The sequence below is a fragment of the Carettochelys insculpta genome, chromosome 5 (genome assembly GCF_033958435.1).
Source record: "Carettochelys insculpta isolate YL-2023 chromosome 5, ASM3395843v1, whole genome shotgun sequence".
In the NCBI taxonomy this organism is placed as follows: Eukaryota; Metazoa; Chordata; order Testudines; family Carettochelyidae; genus Carettochelys; species Carettochelys insculpta.
Genome location: NC_134141.1, coordinates 56,385,312 through 56,402,877, shown reverse-complemented (window position 1 = coordinate 56,402,877; position 17,566 = coordinate 56,385,312). Strand labels below are relative to the sequence as shown.

The window sequence follows — 17,566 nt, the reverse complement described above, 5'->3', positions numbered from 1 at the left end:
GTCTGTTTCATGGGGGAGTATTTATAAGTGTCCCACACAATATGAGTCTTCCTCTTGGTACTGTAACATTCTCAGCTCAAATAAAACTGAGCTGCTTGTGTTCGCATAATGCTGCACCTGATGTTGCCCAGGTTCCTTAGCATGAGGTTGAGAGCAAAAGGAACTAATTACATGCATTCAAATGAAGTAAACTGTCCAGTTACATGGGGATTGCATTTCTGCACCCTCTGTGTAACTTGAATTTTCGTGCAAGTCGAGAGGAGACAGGAAACAGGCTGCCACCTGGTTCCCTGCTTACCTGGGCTTGCAGGAGCTGGCAAAATTGATCAGCCCAGCAGGACTAGTTTGTTTCCTGGCTTCCAGAGTGGCAGAGAGCCAGGAACCAGGGGGCAGCATGGTTCCCCCTCTCCCTGCCGCTTGCAGGACCCAGGACCCAGCTGGTCAGTTTCCTGGGTCCTGCAAGCGGCAGGGAGATGGGGAACCATACTGCCCCCTGGTTCCTGGCACTCTGCCACTCTGGGAGCCAGGAAACAGACTAGTCCTGCTGGGCTGGTCAATTTCCTGGGTCCCACAAGTGGCGAGGAACTGGGAATCAGTCTGGGCTGGTCAGTTTCCTGGGTGCCGCAAGTGATGGGAAGCTGGGAATCGGGCAGCAGCCTGACTCCCAGATTCCCTCTGCTTGCAGAGTGGGAAAACTGAGCGGGGCAGCAGCCTTGTTTAGTTTCCTGGCTCCAACCAGTGGAGAGGAACTGTGAAGGAGGGGCAGCCTGGCCCCAGGCTTTCCTGCTCCTTGGAGCCAGGAAACTAACCAGGGCTGCTGCCCTGCTCAGTTTCATGGCTCTGCAAGTGGAGGGGAGCCAGGAGCCAGGCTGCTGCCTGGTTCTCAGGTCCCGGCCACTCCAGAGACTGGGAAACCACTCCTGTTGGGATGGTAACCTGACTTATGGTTGCTGCCTCCGACAGAACAGGTTTCCTGTCGGGGGTGGCAGCCTCCCTGAGAGGAGCCCTTCATGCAGCAGCTGCTGCCCCGACAGGAGTGGCAGTGGCAGTTGCGTTAACCTGAAACACACACAACTTGATTGCATGTATTTCAAGTGTTTACTGTATAGTAAATGTAGAACTGTTCCTGTACTTTAAACTGCAAATATCTCCTACAACCCAATAAAAACAAGTATTCAAAGATATTTAGCAGTCAGTTTCAATACCATTAATATTTAAATAACCATTTTGGGTTTCTGCAATGTATCATATTTCAGCTGAATTATGTCAACATTTATGTTAGTATCATTCTTTTACATTCTGCTCACTCTCCACAGATCCTTCCCAAGGGAGAAAGAATACAAGTTGTAACACATGTTTAGGATATCATTTGTTTACTTTTAAAAATATAAACTAAAAACTTCTGAAACTTCTTAACCTAGCTAATGCTCTATAATGCCATCTAAGCAACGAAAAACTAATTCTGAAAGTGCAGTGTCATTGATAATTATAATGAAAAGTACTTGTTAATATAAATTGCTAGACTGTCCCTTCAGTTACACTGTATCAAGCATAGATTGCTTTTAAATAGCAAGATTTCTAGAAGTTTGAGTATCAGGCAGTTTTCCCACAAGATTGGAGTACTTGGATGAGATTGGATGATGGTGGCTGTGATAGCTGCTTGCTGTGCCACATAATTGTATGGAAGAGTTGTTTATCCTGAAGGGATAGGTGTTTTTAACATGCTGAGCTTGCTTGTCTCCCAACTGATTTTATGTAGTTGTTTGGAATTGCAGTGTTACAGACTGTGTAATTGCTATACCAACTATGAAACAGAATGCATTACTAAAAGTAAGCCTTCTGATAGCAGTTCTGTGCCCCAGGGCCGCACAGTCAGTGGGCCCCCCGCACACAAGCCATGCCCAAGTGAACACGATCCACCTGACATTTGGGAGATGCTGCACCTGTGCTGCCTGATGTCCAGCCAGTTGCTGGCATGGCCAAGACTTCCAAATGCCTGCCTGGTAAGACTGCCAACTGTTTAATTGGGCAAACCTGCCCATTGGTCTACCCCTTCCCTGAAGCCATGCATCTGTCCTGCCCTTCTCAGGCCCTGCTGTCGACTCACTCCATCCCCACTCCCTCCGTTGCACATTCTCTCTACCACCCTCATTCACTTTTAGCGGGTTAGGGGTGGTGCTGGAGGGGGTCACAGTGGTGGCTCTTGGCTGGGGCGAGGGGCGGGGGTCAGGGGTTTGGCGCTTATCTCTTGCGGCTGCTGAAAGTGATTGGCACACCTCTTTGGCAGCTGCTCTTAGGTGGGAGGGCCTGGAGGTCTCTGCGTGCTGCTGCCAGCAGGCACCAGGCCCACAGAACCCATTGGCCTCAGTTTCTGGCCAACGGGACTGCAATGTCAATGCTTGATGCAGGGGCAGCATGGGTGACTCTAGCCCTCCCCCATGGGGCTGCAGGGATGTGTTGGCTGCTCCTGTAGTGGCGTTCAGTGAGGGTTCACAGGAAGCCTGCCTTAGCTCGGCTGTGGACGTGGTCCCAGACCCCTTTAAATTGCTTGGTTCCCTGGGCAGTTGCCTGTACACTCCGCACCTGTCAGTGGGCCTGATTAAAAGAGATCTTTTTTTTTTTTAAATCAGCCTTTATACTCTGCAGCTGGAGTTGCAGGAAGGTCAGTGCAGCGCATATGAAAATACAAGAGACAAGGCTTGTTTATGTGTAGAAGATGTTACCATTTTGAAAGGAGTATTAGGGATATTCAGTTACTTCTAAGTAACTGCTGCGTAAAGTCTCCCTCTGAGCTCTTACTTTACTTTACACATGGATTTTCTGGAAATACACTGAATTGTAAGGCTCTCCAGCCTGTGACTTAAGAGACTGACAAAAGACCTCCTGCTGATTGCATTGCTCTGTGGGGGTGGGGCACTTGTCTTCTCTGAAGCTTTGTAATTGTTTTCTGCTGCATTGCCTTTTAAATTCTGCAACTTTGTATCTCTAAGCAATTTTGCTTTATAAGTTCAGAAACCTGTAAGCTTGGTGACTGAGCCTTGTAATCTTTTGTAACTTTCACCCACTCTGCTTGTGGGTTGCTGCAGACTGCATTTCTTGCCTCGGATGTGTGTGTGAGTGGAGACTTGAGTGTCTGGGTGGAACCTGCAAGGTTGTGCATATGGAGGCAAATCATCAACCCAATCAAGGCTGAACAGGGGTGTTCTCTCTGACTTCAGGGAAGTCTGGGCATGCTCCTTGATGAAGATTGTGGATGAGTCACAGGGGTGGTACAGAAGCAATAAAAGGAGAAAGCAAGTGGCAGTAGCTCTTTTCCGCTCCCTTCTTTCCTGACCAGCTCTCCAGCCATGATCAGCTGACAGACCCTCCAGGACCAGCATTCCTAGGCTCCTTCTGCAACTCATATGCCTGTGTAAAATGTGTGAGTGCCTGAGGGCAGAGAGAGAGCGAGCGAGGAGGGAGCGAGTGCAAGCTGGCTCCCTCTTTAGTTTAAACCTTTAGTTGGAAGTCTATCCTCTTTTGGTTTAACCGTACAGTGGAGTGTTTTGTTTTTCTGTTTAATTCCTTGATCAATAAGTCCATACTAGGGTAACCCTGGGTGGTCTCTCTAGTTCAGATTAAGGCAACAGTAATGATTTAACAAATATCAGAGAACCTAATTTACAGTGCTGTAAAAAAAAATCTGTTCCTCCTTATCTTACTGAATTTCCTATCCCTGTCTCAAACTACAGTGTGATTCTGAAAGATGGCTGTGATGCCCTTACTAATGCAAACAGTGGGTAAAATGGAAGTGGACTTTCTTCTTTCCACTTAAGAATTTTTAATCATAATAAGACGTCCAAAACACTAGTGCAAATATTATAAACAAGTCTGAATTCCCCCTACCCCTTCACATAAGCCAGACTCTGGTATATATTGTTAACTGACTGTGCAAAGAAAGCATGGGGAAGGATGCTTGTAAAAACAGTTTCCTAGAATGATAATTTGGTCTGTCCTTTTGGGGATTAAGTACCTTTTGTCCTATGACCAATCCAGAGATTATATTGCTGATTAGAACAAGCATTCTAGTTGATTTTTATTCTTTTAGCATTTCTTCGAGGCTTAATATAAACATAATGGTAGCTGGACCAGATGACCTCCTGAGATCCCTTCCAGGCTTAGAATTCTATTATCCTATGAAAGGATAACTTGGTATCTGTAATAGTAACAGAGAGGAAGCCGTGCTAGTCTACACTATCAAAACAAAAAGCAGTCAAGTAGCACTTTAAAGACTAGCAAAATGGTTTATTAGGTGAGCTTTCATGGGACAGACCCGCTTCTTCAGACCAAAGTGGGTCTGTCCCACGAAAGTTCACCTAATAAACCATTTTGCTAGTCTTTAAAGTGCTACTTGACTGCTTTTTGTTTTGGTTTCTGTAAATGATTTGTTAAGCTTCTATTCAATATGGTTTATTTTAGTAGGCTCCCCCCAGGGCTGATAGTTTTGAAATGCATGATGTTTTCTTCTAAACTGCACTCCTCAAACAGTCTGTAATTCAGCCTAAGATCTCATTTTCAGTTGTAATATTGCAAATTCTGAAGATGGCCAATTTCTCAACTAAATTTCATTCAGATGGACTCAGTTTTACTTTGAGTCGCAGTTCATGTTTGGAGTGTTTTATTAACTCTAGGAAAATACTTGTGGTTTTTGATTCCACAGGAACATGAAGGAGGCACTATATGAGGTTAAATTAGCACATTAAAGTGCCAGTCCGGCAAACAACACTGAATAGATGTACTTCTGATCTTACATAGCTTCTCATATGTCAATGGGTCTCTGTGGGTATGGAGATCTGCCCATTTGCAGTAGCAGGATTTAGTTTTAGGAGTGTACTGGTTAAACCTGGTGAAGGCTTGAGTTTAAACAGTATTTCAGAAGTTCTTCCTCCCTACTTCCAAAACCTATTATCTTAAAGAGTCCATGAGGCTGGTGTGTCTGATGTAAAATAGAAAAATTCACATATCCAGCAGCCACTTCCTCAATTCATATTGATATATAGAATTACCTTCTGCTATACCATAGCCACAGCAGGGTGGGTTATGGGCAAAGAGCAGCCTAAACTTTAAATTTCCTTATGTTTGTCTATTTAATGTTAAAATAACTTTCTTTTAAGTTATTTTAGTGCTGTACCCATATATGGAAAAAATAATTTTATTTACTGATGTTCTTTTATGGAGACCAGGGTGATGCTGGCAGGAGTAGAAAGATCTTGATTCCTCGGGAGTAGAAAGATCTCAATTCCTTTTTCACCTTGAAAAAAGGCTAAAAGCAAAATTAAAGAATTAGGGGTGAATAGTTTGAAGTTTTCATTTTTTCCCTAATTATTTCCTTCAACGTGTGACCTCCTAAGTTGTTGTTGTCTTCTTCTTTTCTTGGCAGTCATTCAATAACATAGAGGACCTCTTCACATCACCCTCCTATTTGTAAGTCTGATGATGGCTGTTCAGCCTAATCGTGGAGCTGCAGATCTTATCAAAGAAGAGGCAGGTGGTGTTAGCTCGTGGAGGAGCGCAAGGCAGTTTTCAATGTTCTTTTCTTCTTCTCCACCTCTCCTTGTCAGAACTGCAGTGACATCTCTCAAACTGTTCAACCCCCTCGCAGATTACTGTTCTCCACTGGGAGCAGTCTTGGGCAAGGTTCTCCCAAGTGTCAACATCAATGCTGCACTTTTTCATGTGTGCCTTCAGCATGTCCTTATATTGCTTCTGCTGGCTCCCAACATTCTTCTGTTCTTCCTCCAACTTGGAAAAACGAATCTGTTTTGTGAGGCACTGATCAGACACCCGAACCACATGACCAGTCCACCAAAGTTGTTGATTAATGCTAATGGCTTCAGTGCTGGTCAAGTGTGAGTCTTCAAGGATGCTAGTGTTCATATGCCTATCCTTCCAAGAGATATTAAGCATTCTTCTGAAGCAGCATAGATGATATTGTTCAAGTGTCTTCAGATGACGCTTGTATGTCGTCCACGTGCATATAGTAATGTTGGAACAGCCACTGCACAGTATACAAGGAGCTTTGCCTTGGGATAGATGTCCCGGTTCTCAAAGACCCTTTTTCTCAGGCGGGCGAAAGCTGAGCTTGCATGGCTCAGATGATGCTGGATTTCACCATCAATATCAACTTTTAGCGGAAAGATGACTTCCACAGCAGTTCTCAATTGAGTTCAATAGAAGGTGCATGAGATTGTCCCATTGGTGGAGCACCTTGGTCTTTTTGATGTTCAGTTTGTGGCTGAGAACTTGTATGCTTCAGCGAAGGCACTTAAGATGGTCTGAAGGGCTGTGGGAGAAAGAGCTGTAACCTATTGTCATCTGTGCACTGGAGCTCCATGATCGAGGTTGTTGAGGTCTTGCTTTTAGCCTTCAGTCTCCTGAGATTCAAAAGCTTCCCATTCATTCTATAGACCATCTTCGTACTATCTGGAAGCTTGCCATCAATGAGGTGAAGGGTCATGGCAATGAAGATGCAGAACAGTGATGGGGCAATAACGCAGCCTTGGTCGACTCCTGTTTTGACCTCAAAGGGGTAACTTTGCGATCTGTTGTTGCTCAATACTGTGACAGTCATGTTGTCATGAAGCAGTCTGAAAAAGCTAACGAATTTTTGGGGTGAGACAATCTTTGAGAGAATAGCCCAAAGGGTGCTATGATTGACTGACTGACTGACTGACTGAGTTGAATGGGTTGGTCAGATTTTTGAAACTCATATATAAGATTTGGTTGTGTTCACAACATTTTTCTTGCAGTTGCCAGGTAGTGAAGATCATGTCCGCTGTTCCTTGGAATGGTTGGAAGCCACACGGGGATTCTGGGAGAATTTCTTCTGAGAGTGGCAGGACTTGGTTTGCAAGGATTCAAGCTAAGATTTTCCCTGCTGTTGCTAGGAGGGAAATGCCACAATAGTTTTCACAGTCTGAATTGCTGCACTGCTTGAAAAGACTGATGATCGTTGTATGTGTCTGAAATCTTGTGGCATGTGCTCCCTATACCAGATCTTGAGAATCGGGAGGTGGGGCTGCTTGTGGAGCTCTGGCCCACCTTCTTTTGAAGACCTGAGTCTGGTCTAGTCTGGTCCATCTAGTCTGGTTGCATTGTTGCACTTCATCACTTTGATGGCCTCTTGGACCTCACTGGGGGGTAAAAAATGCTGCGCAATAGTCTCTAAATAGTTGCTGAGGAATTTGGTCAAGGGATTCTAGGACCACAGTGGAGGGGCCGTTCAAGAGCTCATTATAGTGCTCTCTCCAGGTTTTCCAGAGTCCTTGTTTTTATGTTGCACTTCTGATTTGGCCTTGTCGTGCACTTCTCTCTTAGTTGTGCAACTGATGTCACTTTGCTGGACCCCAAAAACGTTCCTTTTTGCCTCAATCAGATGTTCAATTTCCACATCATTCTCATCAAACCAGTTCTGATACTGCTTGGTTTAGTAGCCAGTGGTTTCTCCACAAGCTCCAATAATGGAGTTTTTTAGTTGACACAAGTGTTCTTCCACATCTTCAGGGTGTATGGTCAGTAGCTTCCTTTTAGAGCCTTATCTGGAAGTCACTTCATCTGATGTGGTCCTTCAAGTCTTGTACACTCTCTCTTTCATCAGATCTGTTTCCTTTGACTTCTCCAGTTGGTGGCAATCCTAATTGCCATTGTGGATCGAATAAGGTGGTGATTAGTCCAGCAGTAGTTATTGCACGTGTAAGATGGACATCACGCTTTCAGAGGAAGAGAAGGATGTTCATAATTATCTCAGGCAAGATACTTAACATTACCCGCCCCTCACCATCCTCCTTCAGTCCTGTGTATTTAATTTGTCAGTTTTTATTGCAATTTTTTTTTTTTTTTGGACCTCTGTGCTATATAACTGGGTCTGGACTGGAAATTCTGTAGGTCTGAAGAAGTGGGTCTGTCCCACGAAAGCTCATCACCTAATAAATCATTTTGTTAGCCTTCAAAGTGCTACATGATTGACTACTGTTTTTTGTTTTGTTAGAATACAGACTAATACAGTCATCTCTCTTTTTTTCGACCCTGGCATTGAAATCCCCTGAGAGAGTACTCTTCTTTGGGAATGTCTTTCAGGACTGTGTCCAATTGGGTATAGAACTTCTGCTTCACATCACTTTTGGCATCTAGAGTTGGTGCATAGGCACTGATGACAGTTGCCTTTTGTTTTTTTCCAAGCTTCAAGTGGAGAGTCTTGAGGTGCTCATTGATGCTGACAGGTGCTTCAGATAGGGTCTTTGTTAATTTGTTCTTGATGGCAAATCCTATTCCATGAATTCGTTCTTCTTCCTTTTGGGGTTCCTTTTCAGAAAAATGCGTACCCTCTGTCTTCTCTTTGCTGTCCTCCTTCTGGTCTATGTGTTTCTTCTAGGGCAGCAATATTGATGTTGATTCGTTGCAGCTTGCTGTGCATCTTTAGGGTTGGGATGGTCACTGTCTGGGATGTCCATTAGAGACTCAGTATTCCATATTCCAAAGTTTACTGTTCGATTTCGACCACATGGGGGTGAACCCACTGGATGTGGTTATCCAGTCAGAGGGATTGAGGTGGACTATGTTTAAGCACCTTTTCTAGCCTCCTCCCCATGTGGGGTGATCAGAGTGGATCCTGCATAGGGCTGCTTAGTCATGGATGCAGCAGCCAGACCATTCTACCATCTCAGTCCTCAGAACAGATGGCTGATACATACACCCACTGCTGACATGCTAGTTCATGACTAAAAACTTCCACTTGAAGTAGTTGTGCTATAAAATAGTTATTGCAGAACATTCTGAGGAATGGCTGCATCTGTTGTAGCAGGATGGATTAACAACATAAATTATGCATGTTTATTGTACAGGATTCAAACTACATTCTGTCTCCCATGTCAGTCTGTTATGAGGTGTCTCAGACAAAAGTTAAATGTTTTTGGCTTCAGTTCCCTTTCCTCTGCTGCTGATTCTCCAGTTTGCTTCCTGCTTCAGTTGAAGGAGTAGCAGATTTCTTTGGCAGATTGTCCTTTTTTGGGCCTTTGCCATAATTGCCAGCATATGGAAGTTTGATGGGGATTGTTCTTCACATATATGAAGGGTTTGGAAGACATGTGAGGTTTTTATTATTTTCTAGGAAATTTCAGTTTATTCTTGAAAGGGTTAAAAATGAATTTCTCACCACAACAGCCACCAAAAAACTATGATAAAAATACATTGTTACAGATATAAACTTCAGAATTGCTTTGTCCTCTCAGTTTGTATGAAAGAATTGTGCTTAAAATTCTGTCTTCTCTAGCCCACATGACAGTTTCCCATTCTCCTGCCCCATGTGGTGGCTTCTCCATATACTGACCACTTGTATCCTTTGCAGCAGGGGTGAGCAAACTTTTTACATCAGGCCCTGCTTTTTGTCCCCGCAATGAGCAGGGCTCCCAGTGTGTGTAATGTAATTTGTGTGTAATTTCCAACTGATGGAAATTTTAAGTTCAAGTGCTTGCTCATATTTGTTCGAGTTAGGTGTGAACATGAGTGTGCAGGCTGTTGGAAAGTTTTCCAAAGCAGCTACTAGCTGGGTTGCCTGGGGAGTCCCTTAGAGTGGTGCCTATGCAAAGCCTGTATATGACCCAGCACCCCCAGTTCTTTTCTTGCTGCCTGTGTGGTTGTTCCAGTCTGTGGTGAAGCACTTGTTGGTGTGCCATAGCTCCCTAAATCTTTGTGTGCAAATAGTTGTAAATAGGTGTCGTTAGCGTAGCCGTTGTTTTTGATTACAGAGAGGTAGCTGTGTTAGTCTGTATCTTGACAAAACAAAACAAGCAGTCATGTAGCACTTTAAAGACTAACAAAGTAATGCATTCCATGTCGAGCTATAATGAGGCAGACCCACTCTCCAGATCTGAGGAAGTGGGTCTGCCTCACAAAAGCTCATCACTTAGGCCGTGTCTACACGGGCACATATCTTTGAAACAGCCATATTTTGAAGATTACTAATGAGGCGCTGAATTGAATATTCAGTGCCTCATTACCATTACGACGCTTCCGGCCGTGGTGCTTGGAAAGTATGCGGCTTGGCGTGGCTACACGGGGGTCCTTTTCGAAATGACCTGCACCTTTCAAAATCCCCTTACTCCAGTCAGTGATCGGGATAAGGGGATTTCAAAAGGTGCGGGGTCCTTTAGAAAAGGACCCCCGTGTAGCCACGCGGAGCTGCACGCTTTCGAAAGTGGCGCTTTTGAAGTGCCACGGCCAGAAGCGTCCTAATGCTCATGAGGCTCGGAATATTCAATTCAGCGCCTCATTAGTAATCTTCGAAATGGCTATTACCATGGCCATTTCGAAGATTTGTGCCCGTGTAGACACACCCTTAATGAATTACTTTGTTTGACCACATCTGCATGGGCAGCCTTTGTCAACAGATAACATCTACACACAAAAGCAGATCAAAAAAGCAAGCCACTCTGACAGGGAAGAGCAGTCTGGCTGCTCTCTCTCTTGACAGAATCATCATCAATAACTGTGGGCTCAGCGCCTGTTTGGTGTCTGATGCGGAGCTAGTCTACAGAACCTAAGCCACTACACACTGGACAGGGAAAGATGGAAGGAAATAGTGAGAGAGGCATCAATCAACCTATATCATCTATCTATTCTCTGTGGGGTCTGCCTCTCCTATTCGAACCGTCCATTATGCCGAATACCAAGGTCTTGATTTTGCATTGGTCGTTCATTCTGCAAATATGCCCAGATAGTTGTAGCTTCTGCTTTATAGCCTTTGGCAGCAGGTTCTCTTTCAGCTGTATCTTTATATATAATTCCTCATTGGTGACCTCCTGCATCCATCCTATTCTCAGAATCTTTCTGTAACAACTCCTTTCGAATGCCAATATTCTTGTTTTCAAATCTTTTGTTATCACTCACGTCTCACATCAGTACAACAGTCTGCTGCATACATGCATTTTGAAGATGCTCAGATTCGTTCTTCAGCTAATTGCTTTGCTTTTCCAGATCTTATCCATCGCCTTCAAACTCGCTCTTGCTTTCGCTGTTCTAGTTATTTCCTTCTTACATTCTAGATCATACATTATGCCTCTCTCACTATTTCCTTCCATCTTTCCCTGTCCTGCACCATTTTTGCTAGCTTCTCCTCATCTTCCTCAATGATAGCTGTATCATACATGAACCTCAAGTTGTTAATTCTTTTCCCATGCACAGATATCCCTTCTACCTCTTCCTTGATCTTGTCCATCGCTCTCCCCAGATGTGCAATGAACATACTTGGCAATATTGGATGTCTCTGTCTTGTACCTCTACTTGTTTTAAACCAACTCCCCTCATGTTCTCACTGCTGCTTCTGCTTTATTATTGATATCCTTCAACAACCGTATCAGTCTGCTATCCAGTCTGTGTGACTCCAACACCACCCAAGTCACTTTCTGCTCTATACTGTCAATTACCTTTTGAAAATCGACCAAGTGCATTCATTTTTGTTCTTTCATCGAGCTTTCTCTGCTGTCAGTCCTAGTGCCAATATCTGCTGTATGGTAATATTATCTTTTCTGAACCCCGTTTGCTCATCTGCTATACGTTCTTCTATCTACAATCTTAATCTCTCAGTCAGTATCATCATGAGCACCTTACCTAAATGACTCGTTAGGGCAATCGTTCTGTAGTTCTTGCACTCCAATATACTTCCTTTCTTGTGTATTGTCACTAGCACAGATCTTGTCCATTCCTTAGGTGCCTTCCGTTCTTTCCATGTTATATTACATAGTCAGTGTATTTCCTGAGTCATGCTTTCTCCGCCAAATTTGGTCATCTCTCCCGTGATCTTATCATTTCCAGGGCTCTTGTTGTTCTTTAGTTGTTTCACCGCTTTTTCTACTTCCTCCTTTGAAATATTGGTCTCGCTGTCGTTGTTCAATCCGTCTCTGAGACAGTCGGGTCCAACTGTGCTTTGTATAGATCAGTGCAGTATCTTGTCCATCACTGCACAATCTTCTCCCTGTTCATGAGCGCTTCTTCGTTATCATCTTTGATCGCCATCTGCTTTGGTTGCCATTTTCTATTAATATTCCTAATTGTCTTATACACCTCCCTGGTTTTACATTCACTGTAATACCTCTCTAACCATTTCTCCTTATCCTTTCTGGCTGCTTTCCTTACCTCATTGCATTTCACCCTATTTTGCTGTTCTGCCATCTCAGAAACACCTCTTCTGATCTTCAACGTTCTCTTCTCTTGAATCAATTTCAGCATCTCCTGGGTAATCCACTTCTTATTGATCTTTTCTTCTGGAACAGTCTGCTCAATTGCCTCTTCTATAGTGATGGCTATCCCTGCGACTCCCTTATCTAGGTCTTTCTCTTTGGTGATATTCTTAATCTTCTCTTTGAGCGCTGCTCTGTATACATTCCCTGTTTCTTCCTCACATAGCCTCGCCACATCTCTTCTTTTCTTAAACCATGTCTTACATTTTGTTTTGAGTTTTATCTTGATGTTTGCGATTGCTAGACTGTGGTCTGAGTCCATATCTGCTCCTTAGAAAGTTTGGCACTGCTGTACTAATGTTATCCATCTTCTTTTTATCAAAATCATATCTATCATGTTCTCTGATAGTGCACATGTATCTGAACAACAGTTACAATGGGGAGTGACCTTTTGGCATATGTTAGAAAATAAGTGTGTAAAATGTAAAAACTTTATTAATTAATATATAAATGTGAATACACCTACGTAAAACAGTAACTTGTTCCAACATTTTAATGAGATGGATGAGCATGAGACCCAGCAGCCAATCAGGCTCTGCCCCCTTCTTATGAAGTTTTACACATCCCTGCTGTGCAGGTTTGTTTCTTGATACCTTAGCATTCTTTGCGGGCTGTCTCTCCCTCCACCCTTCCATGTTGGACAGTTCCTTCTCTCAGTGGTGCTGACCATTTTAGTTCTGTCATGCTTCGTGGTGATTAAGGTCTTTTGAGTCTGTTCAGCGTACAAGAGAAGATTTAAGGAGTGAAATGGTTACAGTTTAGAAGTACTTGTATGGGGCCACAAAGTTTGATAATGGGTCATCAGTCTAGCAGAGAATGATATAACAAGATCCCTTATCTGTGAGATGAAGCTAGACAAAGACAGGCTGGAAATAAGGTACAGATTTTTTTTTTTTTTTTTTTTTTTTAAACAGAAAGGGTGATTAGCAACTGGAACAGTTTAACAAGCTGTGATTTTTTTTTTTTTTTTTGTCACTGGCAGTTTTTTTTAAACGGGAATTAATTCAGGAACGTCCAATAGCCTGTGTATAAGGGAAGTCCAAACCAGCAGGTCATAGTGGTTCCTTCTGGCCTTATCTGTGAAGTACCGAAGAACACATTAATAGGATTGGGTATTAAAATACTTCCTCTCCCTTCTCCAGAGGAATTTTTGGACTGGAAATCTTGGAGAACTAACCATATCTATGCTGCTTCTGTTTTCCCATTCTTCTCTTTTGAAATCATCTCTACCTTGCCCTGTCCAACATTTCTCTCTAGCCTCCTGCACCAAATTTTCTTTTTTTCATGGAAGCATGAAACTGGAAGGGACCCCTGGAGGTCTTCAGGATCAGTCCCCTGCGCTCATGGAATCTTGTTTTTATTTTTTCCTCATTAGCAAATGTTGTAGCCCTTTTAAGCACTGTTTTTTCCATCTGATCAAGGGTAGATGAGTCTCCAGAAGGGAAGTTGAACTCATCTCAAGAATGAAGTCAACAAAAGCTGAGGAGGTTTTGTACCTTCCAGGATAGTCCCCTAAATGTCTTGCTGTCTGAAGGACATGTTTCTTTTTCACTTTCTGCATATGGGCTGTAAATTGCATTCTCTTTCTAGGTCATTTCTTTTCTGGCTGCAGTACTACATAAAAAAGGAACACGTGAAGATATTGAAAACAACATGCCAGAGTTTTTATTGAGGACAGTGAAAAAAGAACCAACATATATCCCCAAAAAGGTACAGATTTTAAGTGTTGTAGACTTGCAAGTATATTGTTAATATAAAAGGTGCTCTTTAATTTTTTTAAAGTATTCTTGCCCATGAGTTGGTCCCACAGTCCTTTGAATGAGAATTTGTAATGGGACCAAGATTATAAAAGATTATGGGATTATTAATAATTCTTAACATTTATATATTGATTTTATCTGTTTCTTAATGCACTTCTCAAATGTGGTTAATTGAGTATTTTTTCCATTGTACAGATGAGAAAACTGGAGTAAAAAAATTGACCTGTATTATAGTCTTGGCTCTGCCATTAATTAGCTTTGTGACACCTAATAAGTTACTATGCCTCTTTCCCCGGCTTTGAAACATTTTTGATCCATTGATACAAATTCTATGAAAGCAGATGCTAATGGTTGTTTTTTCTGTATGAACCTATGATCATTTTTCTTTAAATCTTGCATTTCGTTGGTTTTTCTCACTGTCCATAGAATTTTTTTGCGGGGGAGGGGTAAAACTTCACAATGTAACTTGAGTAACTACCGTTATTGCTTTAAAGAGTACTTTTTGAGGCTACACACACTATAAATAAACTCAGATTACTTTATTTTATTTTTAAGAGTTTGTCCTCTAATATTCTTTGCAAATAATCTGCTCAGCTTGTGTAACTCTAAACAAATAATAACGCTCATGGAAATGAGAGAAAATCCAAACTTTAAATACAAAAACAATGTTCATTATTTTGACTTTTACACAATAGTTCTTGATGCTTTTTTTTTTTTAAAACATGGATTCTTCACCGGTATAACAACAGCTGTTTGTTTTCAGACTTTCTTAATAGTGGCCCCTCTTTCTGTGCTTTATAACTGGAAAGATGAGTTGGACACTTGGGGCTATTTCCGAGTCAGTGTTTTACATGGCAGTAGAAAGGATAATGAACTGAGTCGCATCAAGCAGGGAAAGTTTGAGGTTGTTCTAACGACATATGAGACACTTCGCCTATGTTTGGATGAACTTAACAGGTAATGTAACATTCTAACTTTCATTTGTGCAAATGCTATTTTTTGTAATAGTCTCTGTTGGTTCTGATTTTTTGTCGCAGCTCTTTAAAACCTAACTTCTCATTGAGAGGTGGATGAGGAGATACACTGTATCTATGTTCAGTTAACGTACCAAACAGAATTTCCCTTTCTAAGGGGTAGCTTCAGTGGAGCTGATGGTCTGGCCAGGCCCTTGGGCAGATTGGGGAAGAACATACAAATGAATACAACTAGCCATCATTCACCAACTGTACAGCTGAATATAGTCACCCAATGCAAACCCTCCAGACACAACTCTGCTCGAATCTCCCCGACTATCGCTCGAATCTCCCCGTCTCTCTCTCCAAACACGACTCCCCACACTATCACTCCAAACACAAATAGCTTTTTGCCACAGCAAGTGCTCTTCGTTGTCCAGTTGCGCAAATCAACACAGGATATCCCAGTATGATGCACGTATTTGCACACCCTTGCCGTAAACTTGGCACATCAAAGTTTTAGGTCATCATTACTAATACATATCCCTGCTGCATGACAGAGGTCTGTTTCCGCTGTTGGTGTATCATGGACAAATTACTCTCCCATCTGTGATCCCACAGACAGCCTCATCGTCATGATCATCTAACATTTTTGTGACAGCTATGGCAGTTGCCTATAAGGGAAAGTAATGTTAGGAACTGATTTAATACGCATTTACTTCGAAGTCTTTCAATGCAGTTTTGTGTTCTAGACTAATAGTAACCAAAAGTTGTTACCGTCCAGTGGCTGCTGAAGTTGTTGTTCACATTCCTTTTGGAACAGTTGTCCACAGTTCCCTTGCTTCTACACATGCATTTTATCCCTTCCCTTCCCCATTCCTCCTACCCCTTAACCCCACAATAGCATGGGCAGTAGAAATACCAAAGAGACTGAACAAACCTGTCATCCATACAGTTGTTCCCTTCAAGTCATATTTCAATCTTATTGTTGAGGGTGTTTTCCATACTGCTGCTACCAATGTTGTACCTGTTACTTGGGGCAAATGGAAGATTTCTGTAAGCAGGGTTCTCAGTCTGCTATCTTTTTATAACTGTTAAATTAACTTCTTTTTAAAATGGAGTTGGAGGTGTTAAAAGTTGCTGGATTAATAGCGCTAGAGGTGGCCAGTCTTTCCCTTTCATAGAACAGGTGTAGCACGGTTGTTAACAAAGCCTTGTCAGTGTGCTAAATGAGTGTTTTTTTTTTTTTTTTATTTTTTTATTTTTTTTAAATATAGGTCTAATCTGACTGAGCTGGCTGCCTACTTGGAACTAGCCTTATTTCTTGTCCTAGCAAAATAAAACATAAACTACATGGCTGTGGCTACACTAACCCCCTGCCTTTTGGAAGGGGCATAGTAATGAGCCACTTTGGCAAATGTTAATGAGGCACCACCATGAATATGCAGTGCCTCGCTAGCATAATGGCAGGCGGGTGCATTTTGAAAGTGCTGCTTTTGAAACATAAGCTGCCCATGTAGACGGGCTTTCAAAAGGACCCCCGGACTTTGAAAGCCCCTTCTTCCTATTTGGTTTTGGGAAGAAAGGGCTTTCGAAGTCAGGGAGTGCTTTTGAAAGGCCCCTGTCCACACAGGCGGCGTGCATTTTGAAAGCAGCACTTTCGAAACACATGCAGCCACCATTATGCTGATGAGGTGCTGCATATTCATGGCAGCACCTCATTAGCATTTGCTGAAGTGGCTCATTACCATGCTCCTTCCAAAAGGTGGGGGTTAGTATATCCACGGCCCAAGTGAATAACAGATGTATGGATGTAGTGAAATTCTTATCAAATGTTTTTAGTACAGTTTTCTGATGCATATTTTCATTACATGGTTGCTTTTAATACTCAGGAAAAAGCGTGAGATTCCTCTTTAACTTCAGATTTCAAGATGGCAGTGTCCCTTATACTGTTCAAAATAAAGTTAAAAATCTCAGGTATTATACCAAATTACCGCACATTGCATGCACTAGTAAAAACCAATTTTTTGCGTCTCATGAAACATCATTTCTCTAGCATTTATCTGTATGAAGGATCTGAATAAATTGATTATAGTGTAACAAGTACACACAACAAGATGTAAAATATATAAAGTAAGCTGGAAAAAATAGCTGATTTTTTTTTCCGCCTCCCGTTACAAGTAACACCCATTGTAACATCTGGAGTTCAAATTTGTCTACACTTGTGAGGGACCACAGCTAATTCTAAGTACATGTTGCGAGCAAATGATAGCAACATGAAACTATTTCCTCTTGATCCACAGCCTAGAATGGTCAGCTGTCATTGTAGATGAAGCACACAGAATCAAGAATCCAAAGGCTCAAATAACTCAAACTATGAAGGCTTTAAAATGCTGTGTTCGTATAGGTCTTACTGGAACTATTCTTCAGAATAACATGAAGGAGCTATGGTGTGTCATGGACTGGTAAGTAAACAGTTACAGCAAAAGCTCAGTTATCTGGCACCTGGATAATTGGCACATTTGGTTAACAGGCAGGCTGCGGGCCGGCTCACTGCAGGGATGGATGCCTGGGGGTGGGC

General features: G+C 42.4%; 1 protein-coding gene across 9 annotated transcripts in view; it reads left to right on the top strand.

The window, feature by feature from the left end:
* ERCC6L2 (ERCC excision repair 6 like 2) overlaps positions 1 to 17,566 on the top strand; it is a 227,848-nt gene that overhangs the window by 12,491 nt on the left and 197,791 nt on the right. For all 9 annotated transcript variants that reach the window (XR_012645704.1, XR_012645705.1, XR_012645706.1 and 6 more), the window contains exons 3-5: positions 13,863 to 13,982; positions 14,796 to 14,989; positions 17,289 to 17,450. Coding sequence is in view for 5 of the 9 variants with exons in the window: in XM_074995116.1 (XP_074851217.1) it covers positions 13,863 to 13,982; positions 14,796 to 14,989; positions 17,289 to 17,450 (476 nt within the window). In the remaining 4 variants the exon portion in view is untranslated. The remainder of the gene's footprint in view (positions 1 to 13,862; positions 13,983 to 14,795; positions 14,990 to 17,288; positions 17,451 to 17,566) is intronic.